The sequence below is a fragment of the Vipera ursinii genome (genome assembly GCF_947247035.1).
Source record: "Vipera ursinii genome assembly, chromosome: 4".
NCBI classification, from domain to species: domain Eukaryota; kingdom Metazoa; phylum Chordata; class Lepidosauria; order Squamata; family Viperidae; genus Vipera; species Vipera ursinii.
The window spans coordinates 31,147,175-31,161,017 of record NC_139514.1 but is presented as its reverse complement, the minus strand read 5'-3'; the positions used below and the strand labels follow the sequence as shown (position 1 = coordinate 31,161,017).

Sequence of the window (13,843 nt, the reverse complement as noted above, 5' to 3'; positions counted from 1 at the left end):
ATCGACAAGCTCAGCGTCCTAACCCACTGAGCCACTGCGTCCCTTTTTAGAAATAGGTAATTGCACTGGTAAAATATAAAGAGCAAATTACCAGTTACAAACAATACTACTTATTTCTCCTAGGTCAGGGCTTTTCAACCTTTTCAGCCATTGTACCACTTTTAGGATATGGCAACATCCAAGTACCACCAGTCACCTAGCAAGGTGTTAAAAACTTGATGACCAAAAAAAAAAGAGGAAAAAAGTGATAAAGTACAGGTAGTCCTCGACTTACAACATTCGCTTAGTGACTGTTCAAAGTTACAATGGCACTGAAAAAGTGCCCCCCAAGCCACAGCCGAGCAAGACACCTGCCTGCCCACGTAGCATGCTTTTCCTCCTGTCCGAGGTTTTCATTGTTGTGAGCATTTCTGTTGAGGATTGGCAGTGGGGATGGGGTGGGGGGGAGTTTGGTTTTTATTCCTCCCCATCTGCTGGATGGTTGCAGCAGGTTTTGGTCACTTCACATGACCCTGGGACACTGTGACCGTCATAAATACGAAACAGTTGCCAAGCATCTGAATGTAAATCAGAAGATCCTGGAGATGCTGCAACATTCCAGCTGATCTGTGCTTCTTCAGGGCTCAGCAGAAGCGCCAGGATCAGCGCCGAGCTCCAGCTGGAGCCTGGCACTGATCCTGCTGCTTACACTGAGCCCTGACAGCCACAAAGAAGCGCCAATCAGCTGGAAAGCAGGACTGATCCTGGCGCTTCCACTGAGCCTTGACAGCCCTGCAGCTCCAGCCATTTCTCATTCAGGCTTGTGCGGTGCTGCCACCAGTTCACCTCATGCCCCTCCCCCACTACCACTTTTCTAGGATGGCCACGTATCACCTGCCAGGTGCCAATGTACCACAGGTGGTACCCAAAGCCCTGTCCTAGGCTACCAAGTGCAATGATCTCAGTTGGAAAAATTATACTTAAAATTAATTATCAATTTGGAAAGGACTGTAGAAATCATCTATTCAAACCTCTTGCTCAGGGGCAGGATTTGCTAAAGCATCTCTTATAGATAACAATCCGGCCTTTGTTTCAATACCCTTGGTGCTATTATTTAAAAGTGTTTATTTAAAAGTATTTATTTATATACCACATAATCCGATGGTCCTAGAAGACTCAAAAAATGCAACTGGAGCTATAATGTTTATTTACTATACTTGCCTGCTACTCATTCCTGAAGGCCCCAAGTGGCTAATGACAAAAAATCCCTCAAGTAAAAATAAAGCCATTATTAAAACTCTCAGCATCATCAGATAGGACCAAGGAAAAATATATAAAGTCATGGGTTCACCACTACACCCTAACTTTCACAGCATGCCTTCTACTTGGCCAGGTGGGAAAGTTGGGCATAAAATGCTCCTCTGAAACCTGGGGAAAGGACAGATCCTAGACAATTTCATTCATGATCTGCTGAAACTGGTGTGCAACCACATTTTCCACCATTTTCCCTAAGAAAGGGAGATTGGATGCTGGATAAAGATTGTCTAGCAATGGCATCTTACAAAGGGGACAAACCAACACCTCTTTAAGAGGCGAAGAAACAATCCCCTCTCTAGGAAGTTTGCCATCACCAGAACTCAACCACATGTCACTTCCTGGGCATCTTTAGCTAGTCAGGAGAGACATGGATATAATGAGCAAGTGGCCAAGCTCACAATTGCAAGGTACCTGTCCAGTTCCTTAGGCCCACAACTTCAAACCATTCCCAAATAACATGGAAGACTATGCCAAAGTATCTCCACAGGACCTCCACCAAGGCTGACATCTACTTGGGAATGAATCCAAGCAATTTTGTCTCATAGATGCCTTGCAAATTCCTTTGCATATCTGTGCAGGTAAATCTCCAAGTGACCTCTACCCAAGACCGCTTGGGTTAAACAGAGGCAGCAGACAGCTATCTGTGAACACAATAAGGATGAAGAAGTACTGATGCTTCACTGCCCTGATCTCAAGACCAAGACAGTTCTAACCCATGTTCAATTGAGTTCATCCTTCACTGATCTCCAGTGTCACTCTAGATGGTTCTTCTCCCATTTCCTTTGCCTCAACTATTTTATAAACCAGGAAGTGTGACGAGAACCCATAGGAGGAAAGCGGTTGCAGGGGTGCAAACCAATTCAAAGCTTTGTTACCCTCTCATGCCAAGTGATGATCAAGGCCAAACCTCATTTAGACCATACAGCAGACCATCAGGAACAACTCCCAGCTCTCTCTGGAGCACATCTGGGACCGTAAGTCACCAAGGGTGGACCAATTCAATAGGCCCCAGCACCCTATGGCAGGGGGCAGTGCAAGAGAATCTCATGGTTACCAGTGAATAACTGGACCATAACAAATGCAGTTTTGCCCCAATCCATCTTATACACTGGGTGCAGCTTAGTATGCTGACATAACTCTACTACTTTGGGAGATGTACCCACTCTCTAAAGACTTCTGGGTACAATTCAGGGGACTGGTTATCACCTATAAAATTCTCCCAAGTACAAGACTGAGTTATTTGTGGAGCTTCCCGTTTCCAATTGCCTCTGGTGGTCCCATAAGATCTAGCAGAACTGGACATTTCGGTTCCTTGGTGAGACCCCAGGAAGCATGCCTTTTCTGTCGCAGTGCTTTCCCTGTGGAACACCATTTCCTCTAATATCCAGATGGTCCCAACTCTAATGGCATTCCAGAAGGCCCTGAAGACCTGTTTTCAGGGATATTGGTCAGAGTGTGGGATCAGCCCGTTTAGAAATGTTGAATGTTCAATGCATATTGAATAGAATATGCAATGCCCGGCCTTGGATATTGTTACTGTTTTTCTCTTCTTGATATTTTTTTGTTTTTTTGTTTTTAATACCCTTATCTTTGTAAGCCACCCAGAGTTGGTTTTACAAATTGAGCAACTATATATAACCAAATGAAATGTCATTCATTTCTAAAAGGTGTTTCTGTCAAAGTCAGGCACCTGAAAGGAGGAGGAAAATCTCTGAGTTGGTACTACCTAGCACCTGATAAACAAATATAAGGAATTATGCGGGAATGGAGTTGCTGTCTGCGCTTGGGAAAAACAGCTGCAGCAAGGCAGGAACACCTCCCACTCCCAATTCAACAAAGCTAAGCTCATGCTTTCCCCCCCCCACAAAGGGCTGTAAAAGTTTAAAGCCCCAGAAACATGACAGGATATGGGATCAATGCATTCCCCCATTCAGTTTACTCACAAGCATCCATGCTGGTGTCCAAGCTGCCTGGCATATTGAGACAAACCCTGGTGTTTCAGGGACTTTTTGAGGTCCAAAGGCAGTTTCATACTACACAGCCCCTCTAGTCTACAAAAGCTCCTGGAAGGAGATAACTATCTATGAGCCTTGGGGTTTGTGTCATTGAGAAAGGAATACAGGTAGTCCTCAAGTTATAACCACAACTGACTCCCAAATTTACGTTGCTGAGTGAAACATTTAAGTGAGTTTGCCCATTTTATGACTTTTCTCGCCATAGTTGTTAAGTGAATTATTGCATTTGTTAAGTTAGTAGCATGGTTGTTAAGTGAATCTGGATTCTCCACTGACTTTGCTTGTCAGAAGGTCACAGCTTTTGTGAAATTCTGACAAGCAAAATCAATGGAGAATCCAGATTCACTTAACAACCATGTTACTAACTTAACAAATGCAATAATTCAAGAAAAGTCATAAAATGGGCAAAGGAGCCCAGAACACTACAGCCGTCATAAATATGAACCACTTGCCAAGCATCTGAATTTTGATCATGTGACCATGGGGGTGGTGCAATTGCCTAAGTGTGAAAAATGGTCATAAGTCTTTTTTTTTCAGTGCCATTGTAACTTTGAATGGTCACTAAATGAACCGTTGTAAGTCAAGGACTATCTGTACTTGGCAGGAGAAGAGATCTATAGTTATTTTTAGCTCCACATCAATCTTCTTTACATTTTTTAACTAGAGCTTTTGATTTCCATTAACTTATTTAATAAATCACTTTAGCTTTCCTTTCATTTATATGTTCATTGCCTCCTAGTCCCTGAATCTACTGTGGCAAAACAATGAGGCACTTGTTGTTTACTGCTAAGTCATGTCCAACTCTTCACAACCCATGGACCATAGCACGCCAGGCCCCCATGTCCTCCACTGTCATCCCAGTGTCCAAATTCATGTTCATTGGGTCAATGACACTAGCTAACCATCTCATCCTCTGCAATCCCCTTTTCCTTATGCCTTCAATCTTTCTCAACATCGGGGTCTTTTCCAATATGTCCTCTCGTTATTAAGTGCTCAAAGTATTTGAACTTCAGCTTAAGTATCTGACCTTCCAAAGAACAATCAGGGTTGATTTCCTTTAGGATAACTGATTTAATTTATTTTCAGTCTAAAGGACTCTCAAAAATCTTTTCCAGCATCTCAATTTGAAAGTATCAATTCTTTGGTGCTCAGCTTTCCTTACAGGCCAACTCTCACAGTCATACATTATTCCTGGGCAAACCATAGCTTTGACTGTATTGACTTTTGTCATTGAGGTGATGTATCTGCTTTTTAATAGGCTCTCTAGATCTGCCATAGCCTTTTTCCCAAGAAGCAAGCATCTTTTAGTTTCATCACTGCAAACTGCCATCTGCACTGATCTTGGAGTCCAAAAAATAAAATAAAATCTGTTAACTGTTTCTATTTCTTCCCTTTATACTTGCCAGGAAGTGAAGGGATGTGATACCATGATCTTAGTTTTTTAATGTTTACTTTCAAGACAGCTTTTCCACTCTCCTCCTTTACTGTCATCAAGAGGGTTTTTAGTTCCTCTTCACTTTCTGCCATTAAAGTATATCATCTGCATATCTGTGGTGTTATTTCTCCCGGCAATCTTAATTCTGGCTTGCGATTCCTCCAGCCCGGCATTTTACGTGATGTACTCTGCACATAAGTTAAATAAGCAGGGTGAAAATATATGGCCTTGTCGTATTTTGAACCAATCAATTGTTCCAGGTCCGTCTTCTTGACCTGCATACACTTGGCACTTAGAACAGCAGTAATTCTGCACTAAGTTGCATTTCATTTTTGTTCTACCCTTCCAACAGCTTTGCTTCCTAAACATAGCAACCTGCTTTCTAGCTCCTGAATGTCACAGGGATTACAGAAGTCTTTCACGTAATTTAGCCACATGTACAAATAATCAGGACAAAGATGGCTTATCTAGGAATATATTGACATTACCCCAAGCTGTTGGTCTTCCACAGGTTGCTGTGTAATACAGCATACATCACTCCAGCACCCAGGAGAATCATGAATAAGATCTGCTTCATGACCAGCATGCCTGAAACACAAATATTAAATGAGGCTTTTATCTCTAAAAGTTAATTGTAGGCATGAGTACAGTACGTAGAAAAGAACTCTTAATTTATACGATTCACTAGTTATTTACTGATGAATAATTTCTTTCTCAGACTTTCAAGTATAAGCAAATAATCTTTATTTCTATAGGGCTTCCATTATATAATGGTGTTTATTTACTCTTTGATTATGACTATGCTGTGCCATTAGTTATACTTACTGAGATTTTAAATCAAACACTTTTTTAAAAATGAATTTTCTCATGGGGGGAGGGGGGAGAGGGTAGGATCCCGAACACACTGCTGATCTATTATGTATTATGTTCAACCACAGCATATTATCCTATCCCATAATCATCTGTTCATGGACATCTTTTAACACAGAAACACCTTTTTCACATTTCTACTTACTCCATGGATTTAAGCATTAATTAATTTCTTAAATATGTTAACACTTAGAAAAATTTTCAGGATTCAGGGATATCTGGGTGGGTCTAAAAAAAGCCAAGATAGCATTATAATTGTGTTTTGCCTCCGTTGCAATGTAATAAAGAAGGTGGGTCTTTAACTACTGAGTTGCAGCCACTGTTTTGACTATTTTTTGATTCAGAATCAAATTATAATCATACTCAGCGTTTTTGTAGCGCTCTTGACTATCAAAAGCGTGTTATATGCATTGTTCTAAGATTCATTTAATCTAATGCAGGAAAAGGGTAAGAAACTTTGCAAAGTATTTGAGTCATTAATTATTGCAGCTATGTTGTATCTTTTTGTGAACAATCTTGGCAATCGAACTGTGGATACTGTCAGGACCCACCCCAAACCACGTCTTAGGAAAACAAAATTCTTGGAGCCAAATCTTAGTCCAAAAGGAATCTTTACTATGACATGCTTGGTTATAGGAATACAAGACAGGACTTAATATTGTTCTACAAACTAAACCCTTATAAAGAGTTCCCGGTTCAACCCCCCCTTAACCCCATTTGGTCAGTCCCCCATCATTTACCTCGTATCATCCCTCTCGTGGGAAAAAGGAACTTAGGACCTTTTATGTTTATTGCTCTCTTCTGTGACACAAGCCAGATGCTCCTACCCTAACCCCCCCTTTTGTTCCCCCAGTTCAAAAGGCTTCTCTTTTCCTTTGAAATGCCTAATACAGGCTCAATACAAATTCGTTCCCTCCTCCTCGGGAGATGGCAGAATCCATGGAATAATGTTTTAAACATACATTTATGAATATGATATAAATGGATTCTGACAGATACAACACTTACAATGGTTAGTCATTCTGTGATCATGTGATTGCCATGATTTGCTTAATGACTACAACCAGAATTGCCAGACCTGTCATCTTAAGTTAGCATGGTATGTGATTTTTTTTGTTTTAAAACCAGATCGCATAGCAATGGCCTCAATTATGATCATTAACGGAGGACTATCTGTATGAAGAAACTAGTGAGGGATGGTCTTATATTTGTATTGCCACAGGTGGATCTCCACTCTATAAAGAAGCAATATGAAAAGAAGTATTCTTGGATAAATAATGAAACAGAAAGATTAATTATCAAGCATGTTCAATATAACACGTCTCATTTAATAGAACATTCATACAGTCATGTCTCAGATAACAGAAAATGAATAGAAAAATTGTGTAGTAATTGATACATACTGCAATAGACTAAAAATAATAAGAAAATGTAGGGGGGGTTTCCATTTGAAGGAGGAGGAAAAGGAGAAAAAAAATTCAACTACAAGAATGATGTAACTACAGAAGTGACAACAATCTGTAAATACCACAATTATCCCAACCAAGATTTGAATTAATTTCACTATTTAATGAAAAGGTACTGGTATGAGTATTGAGAATACTAGAATAGACTAAGAGGATTGAAAGCAGAACATCTTATGCTAGTGGCAATAGAAAGAAACACGAGATACAATCAGTACACAAATTTCCAAATAAAAAGAAAAAGTAACTAATGTTGAAGCAGAGTAAAAGGGAACAGGTTTTTTGTTTTGCTTTATTTAAGGCGGGGTGGGCTCGGGGTAAAAGAGTATAAACTTCCTAAAATGGGAAGGAAACTTTAGTACTATAATGTGTCAAAGGCATTAGCTAAAAAAAAAGAAAAAATGCTAATGCTGCTCTTTCTGTATTTCAAATAATGAAAATAATGCAATATTACCTTTTCACCAGTTTTCCATCAGGCCTAAGCCTTCTTTTGCATCACAACACTCCCTATCCATTTGTCTAACAGCATGTTACCATTTGTGTATTTCATTTTTGTTAACAGTTGCAGCCAATTCACATATAATAAGTAGAATATTACCCAGATGTTCTACATACATGACATACAACCTTTTTTCCCTTCCATTGCCACTATGTTCATCAGGCTCCAGAATACAACAATGAATAATGTGTAAGCATGCGGGGCTTTTGTACACCTGAGTCTGCATTTTTTTTTAGTTTTATTCACATTTCAGCTATGGAATTTGAGTCAAAATCACAATATCAGTTTCCTGTGTTTTATAACCACGAAAGAAACCCTATTATCATCATACCAGTATTCTAATACTTCCTAATACTGGATGAAGTTGGCATTATTTAAATGCCATATTGTAACTTGAGCTATGGTAAACTAGTGATTTCAACATTATATTCTAAGTAGGCTGATAATAGCTTAAAATACCTGCCAATTGCCAATTAATTGCCCAGAGTCACTTGTCTGAGATGGGTAGCCATATAAATGAACAATAAATAAAATCTAGAAGCTTACTAAAGTAACTTTTTTCATTAAAAGTATTCATTTTGGAGGACTAAAAACAGAAGTGTTGAACTAGTTTCTAAACTTGATGTCTGAAATTCCTGAATTCCAGTGTTTTGGAAAAACATTTTAAAAAGTAAAATCAGGTATGTAGAATTCTCATATGCCTGCTTGCAATCACTGGGGTGTTTTAGAAAGAAACAGAAAAAGTGCTGTGAAGATTCTCACTAAAAGTGAACCAGTCCCACATTGGGGAAAAATTATTCTATGATACCCATATCTTACCTTGATATTGTCCAATGTGTGGAATTTCAACTCATAAAATAATGACAATATCTGGACAACATAGATGTCCATAATAGACAACACCTATTAATTTGCTGCAATTAATATTACATAGTATTGAACACTAAAAAGTCTACCTGAAAACAGTTTTGGCATCTTAATCGAATAGGCACCAATACAACACCCCAATCGTTTTTATGTTTAAAAGCAGCACAATTTCTATTTCCCATGACTGCAGCAACACCGAAGTTATATCTTAACTCTGGACTGATTTATTTAAAATACTTTTATTCCACATTTTAATAAAAGTATTCCCCAAATAACCACACCAAAATAATGTTATGCATTATATAATAAAAACATTATTAATATATATAATCTCACATATGGTGAGATGGGTGGCTCTATAAATTTCATTATTAAATTTGATTATTAAAACATTTATAGTTTTGGTAGTCTTTAAAGCAGGCATGTTAAACTTGCGATGTATTGCGACTTTTTCCCCATTGCAAGCAATGGGGTGGGCGCGGTTTCAGTACCATGCATCTGGCCTGTGGGCCGGCAGTTTGACATGCCTGCTTTAAAGGAATACAAATACATCAAATTACCAATTAGTATGAGATCACTAATTATTTTAGAAACGAAAGATGACCATGTAGTGTTTATCCAGGGGTGAGCTTAATAATAACAAATCCCTTTAGAGCTCATCAAAAATCTCTTTCAAGAAACAGCATTAGTCTTTTCTCCCAACCAAAGCATTAGTGGATTCAGAAACAGAACTCCTGTCACAATTCCACTTCCTGAACAAACTCATGTGGATATACTCACCTATCTTAAAGGTCAACACAACTATTTTTTTAAACATTAGAAGAGAACAGGCAGGTAGTGTAGCCGTTACAGGACTGGAATACTGCAGAATGGTCCATGCGCAACAATTTCTAGTCAGTTGCATTCTACTCTACCAGAAATTATTACCAAATTACTTTTAGACAGCTCAATAAATCATGTTACAAGTGACTTGATGTACCAAAGCATGTGCAATTGAGACAAACACTGCCAAACCATAAAAGGGTGACATCGAGTTTATTAATCTAAACTGGCAAAAACACTTTTTAGCAACAGCCACCACTGCCATCTACCTGGACAGCACAAATTCTATGAGAAAAATCTAAGCTGTGAATTTAGTGTTCAAAATAAAAATAGCTTTGTCCAGAATTATTCAAATGCTTCCAACCAATTTAACTTCCCTATCTATCTTCCAGTTTGCCTGAGATTAAATTTCAATATATTTATCCTCCTTCAATTTAGAACAGGGGTCCCCAAACTTTTTGGATTGGCAACCCGGTGGGAGAGGGAGGGGCGGGCTCCTTATGCATGTATGTGCAAACGTGAATGTGGCCACATGTGCGTGCATGCATACAAACAGGCTGCGAGCATGCGCACCATGCGAACGGGACTGTGAGCATGCGTGCGATGCTTTCAATGATGGCAGTGCCCGTTTGAGGCTTGTGGCGCTGCCGCTTGCAGCGATGCTACCATCAACGCGAGGCTTGTGCCACGGCCCGCAGAAATGCTGCCCCTAGCGTAAGGTTCACACTGCCGCCCCACATGATTGAGCCATGTCCTGCAGCAATGCCACCTCAGCATGAGCCTCGCGATGCCGCCCCCATGCAAGGATCACGCTCCAGCCCACAATGATCCCACCCCAGTGCAAAACTCATGCTGCCAATCCTGTGCAAGGATCGTGCTGCGGCACACCTGCCGCTTGCGGTGCTGCCACCACCCACACAAGGTTCATGGTAATGCCGCCACCTGTGTGTGGCACACCACTGCCCACCTGCCACTTGTGGCACTGCTGCTCCCTGTGCAAGGTTCATGGCAATACTGCTGCCCAGGCAATACTAGCGGTGCTGCCACTACTTGCACAACATTCGCAGCAACGGTGGCATGAGGGGGGTGAGCACGTGCACACATGTGTGCACTTCCCAGCTACTCACGTGGCCCGGTGTCCAAGAGGCCACAGCCTGTTAGAGGGCCATGGCCCATAGGTTGGGGACCTCTGTTTTAGAACATGAATAACCCTTTATATGATCTATAAAGAAGTATTACCTGCTCCTGAGTCCAGTGATGCACCTCAATCCACTAGTCAACCTTTTATATTATTAAGAAGTAAGTCAAAGCCCGGGATTCTTACCCCCATCAGTAATTTACTAGAATCAGGTACAACCTTTGTACTGCAATTACAAAGTTAAATTCATAGACACACAAGCAAGGCAAATGGGTGGGCAGAACTCTTTGTCAAACATGATACTTCAAGCAAAGTAATTATTTATTCAGAGCCAAATTGCTGACATTGCTTCCATTTATCGCTGTAAACTGGACAATGATGGTTGATGCTAATAACCAATGATTTCTTTGGATTTCTAAAATATTTTTGTGCATAGAGCAAAACAAACAATGCTGCCAGTTTATCTATAGAACACTGAAGTAGTTTGTGAGTTCAGCAGCAGCAACAATAGCAAACCATAGTATCTTTCTCTTGATTCCTAAAAGGAAGTCAGCAAGTTTCTGCATGTTTGGTTTGGTTTGTTAAGTGGCTTTGGATGAATGGGTGGAGAGACCGCCTGAGATTAAATCAGCCATTCTATAAAGAAGGACAAGAAACAGAGAAATCCAAAAGATCTTTAGAGAACAGCCAGGAACAGAAATAATAGGGTTTTTTAAAATTTTGTTTGAATATGTGTATTTGTTTGTCCATCAAATAATGGTTATGGAAGAAGGGAAAATAAGACCTGATTTAAGGCAAAGAATTAGCTTTAAACTGCAAACATGGGGATACTAAAGCTATTTCACTCATGAAAATCTATTTTTCTTTCTTAAATCTAAAGAACTGTGTCTTTTTTACCTATTTGTAGCAAACATTAAACAAATTCAAGGGCTACTTCTGAGTGTGTGTGTGTGTGTCAAAAAGCTTCCTCCGATATTTTTATTTGTCGGAAACAAAACCTGTACGCCAATTTTGGAAGAAAGATACTAATAATGTATTTATTGTCCCCTTAGGGCTCCTTGAAAAATGGCTAATAGAAAGAAAATCAGAGGAAGGTGGCTCTGCCTCATCAGCAGATGTGGATGCTTGCTGCTGTTACTCTTAATATGATTAGAGGTAGTCCTCGACTTACAACTGTAATGGAATCTGTCCAATTTTATGTATTTTTTGGTGGTCATCAAGTGAATCACCATGGCTGTTGAGTTAATCCAGTCATTAAATGTCACACTTATTAAGCAAACCCATTGTTCACTGTGGGGCATTTTTGACGACAACTAGAAGCAAATATCGGTTTTCAGCAAAAACTATAAATTACAGTCATGTGATCATGGAATGATGCAAATGGCTGTAAGTGCAGGCCGATTGCTAAGCCCATGAAATATGGTCATGTGACCATGGGAGTGTAGGAACTTTGGACCTGGGTGGTACCTTTGGGGGGGGTTGCATCATAATTTTAAACAGTCTCTAAGTGATAATTTATAAATGGAAGATTACATGTATGCTTTGTCACTATAACCCAGCCAACAAAGTTTCAATACATTCTTGGCACTTCCATTCAACAGGACTACTTCATAATCCGTTTCACTCAAAACTGTCAAGCTAGAAGTAGAGCTGAACCTGAATTTCTGGCTTCCTTGGATAGTCAATTGCTTTTAGCTAAAGCACATTATTTCAAAAGTCAAAGGCATTATTTATTGGTACTCTCCCCCCCCCCAAATATACTTCAATACAATTCTGTGTTTGTAAACATGTAAATCATATGTAAATCATATGTAAGCCGCCCTGAGTCTTCGGAGAAGGGTGGGATATAAATGGAATTAAAATAAAATAAAATAAATAAAAAATGTATTTCAAATACGCCAGAAGAAAATTCCATTCTGTGAGATAATTACCTACAGAAAAATTCATATACATCAGGGATGTCAAACTGCCATCCACGGGCCAGTTGCATCATATGGAGGACGCACTCGCCCCAGCTCCAGCAATGCAAAAGTAGTCACGATATGTCGTGACACATCACGTGATGTGGTGAATTTGACACCCATGATAGACAGCATTGCAATGAAGAAAGCCTTACTTACATATATATTTCAATACTCACATAAATACGATAGTTATAATTAAATATACACTGGTGTGTCCAAGTTCATTGAAGTCAATAGTATAAATATCCTTAATTTAGTATATTAACTTTAATTAAATTTAATCTTTACAGAAGCATGACTGTTATATAATACATCTACTTGATATCAGCTTCTGTTCTGTTGGTTTACATGTCTAGACACATAACTATAATCCTAAAAATTATGCAAACTGAGAGTTTTTTATTTTTTTTTTGTATTAAGCCTATTGTACATACATGCTCAAGCTTTTCTGAACAAGTAGGTTTTTGTCTCTTTAATAAAAGGTACAATTCTTACATCGTCATACAGGGCTGTAATAGTTTTTCTTAAGCATGTGTGTGTGTGTGTGTGTGTGTCTATAAAAGATGTGCAAATAACGTTTTCTTACCCAGTCTTGTATTCAGTGCAAGAAGCATGGGAAGTAGAAGGCACACCATGGACCAGCAATACATGGTGGTGATTGTCAACTTTAAAACTTGCATGGCATGGTTTCTGCTAATCCTTATGCTCGGGGAACCCTCAGTGAAGCAGTATGGTCTGGTGGGGGGGCTTCTGAAACACACCTTCTTCTGTCATGGTGTCTACCTTTTGAATAGTCTGTCCTCAGAGATGGCCCTGATCCTATTGGCCTTCAGAAAAGATGTAAAGACCCGACTTTTCCTCCAGACACTGGAATCAGGATGTTGACAGAGCTGGCATGGGGAGTTCTTGGATGATTGTAAGCTTTTACTGGAGCCTCAACAGCATTTATTGCTTTAAGTAGTTTTAACGTATTTGGCTTTTGTTTGCTCTTAGATTGCTAGATGGGTAGATAACGTATATATTGTACATCAGTTTTGAGTTTAATAAAATAAACTGTTGGCCTGGACTTAGGGTACCATATCAATTGTGAATATGTGCAGATGGCAACGCTATCTCTGGCCACTTGCAGAACCATGAACGCAAGGTCATAAAAGGACAGCAAAGGAAACACCCAATATCCTAACCCACCCGGAAACATATGATGTCTTGGGGAAACACCCAAAAGGGAACATTTTTAGCTACTACTGCTTTCTTCCTTCTTATCTACAGTGTGCCGCCCTTAAAGGGCAAAATCTTTATCTTGTGTGTGGGTGAATTGCTTATGTAATCAAAGAAGGTATAAAAATAAGGCTTTTGTGATATCCGGGATTTTTTCTGTCTTTTAGAGAAGCCTGTCTTTGTTCAGCTGAATAAAAACACAAAACTTGAAAGCAACTTCTGGTTTCCTGTATTTTTTTATCGAGCAAAACAAGAA

General features: G+C 39.5%; 1 protein-coding gene across 6 annotated transcripts in view; it reads right to left on the bottom strand.

Moving 5' to 3' along the window:
• ST3GAL6 (ST3 beta-galactoside alpha-2,3-sialyltransferase 6) overlaps window positions 1-13,843 on the bottom strand; it is a 56,946-nt gene that overhangs the window by 21,078 nt on the left and 22,025 nt on the right. For all 6 annotated transcript variants that reach the window (XR_014492349.1, XM_083361343.1, XM_083361341.1 and 3 more), the window contains one exon: window positions 5,235-5,334. Coding sequence is in view for 5 of the 6 variants with exons in the window: in XM_083361341.1 (XP_083217467.1) it covers window positions 5,235-5,334 (100 nt within the window). In the remaining variant the exon portion in view is untranslated. The remainder of the gene's footprint in view (window positions 1-5,234; window positions 5,335-13,843) is intronic.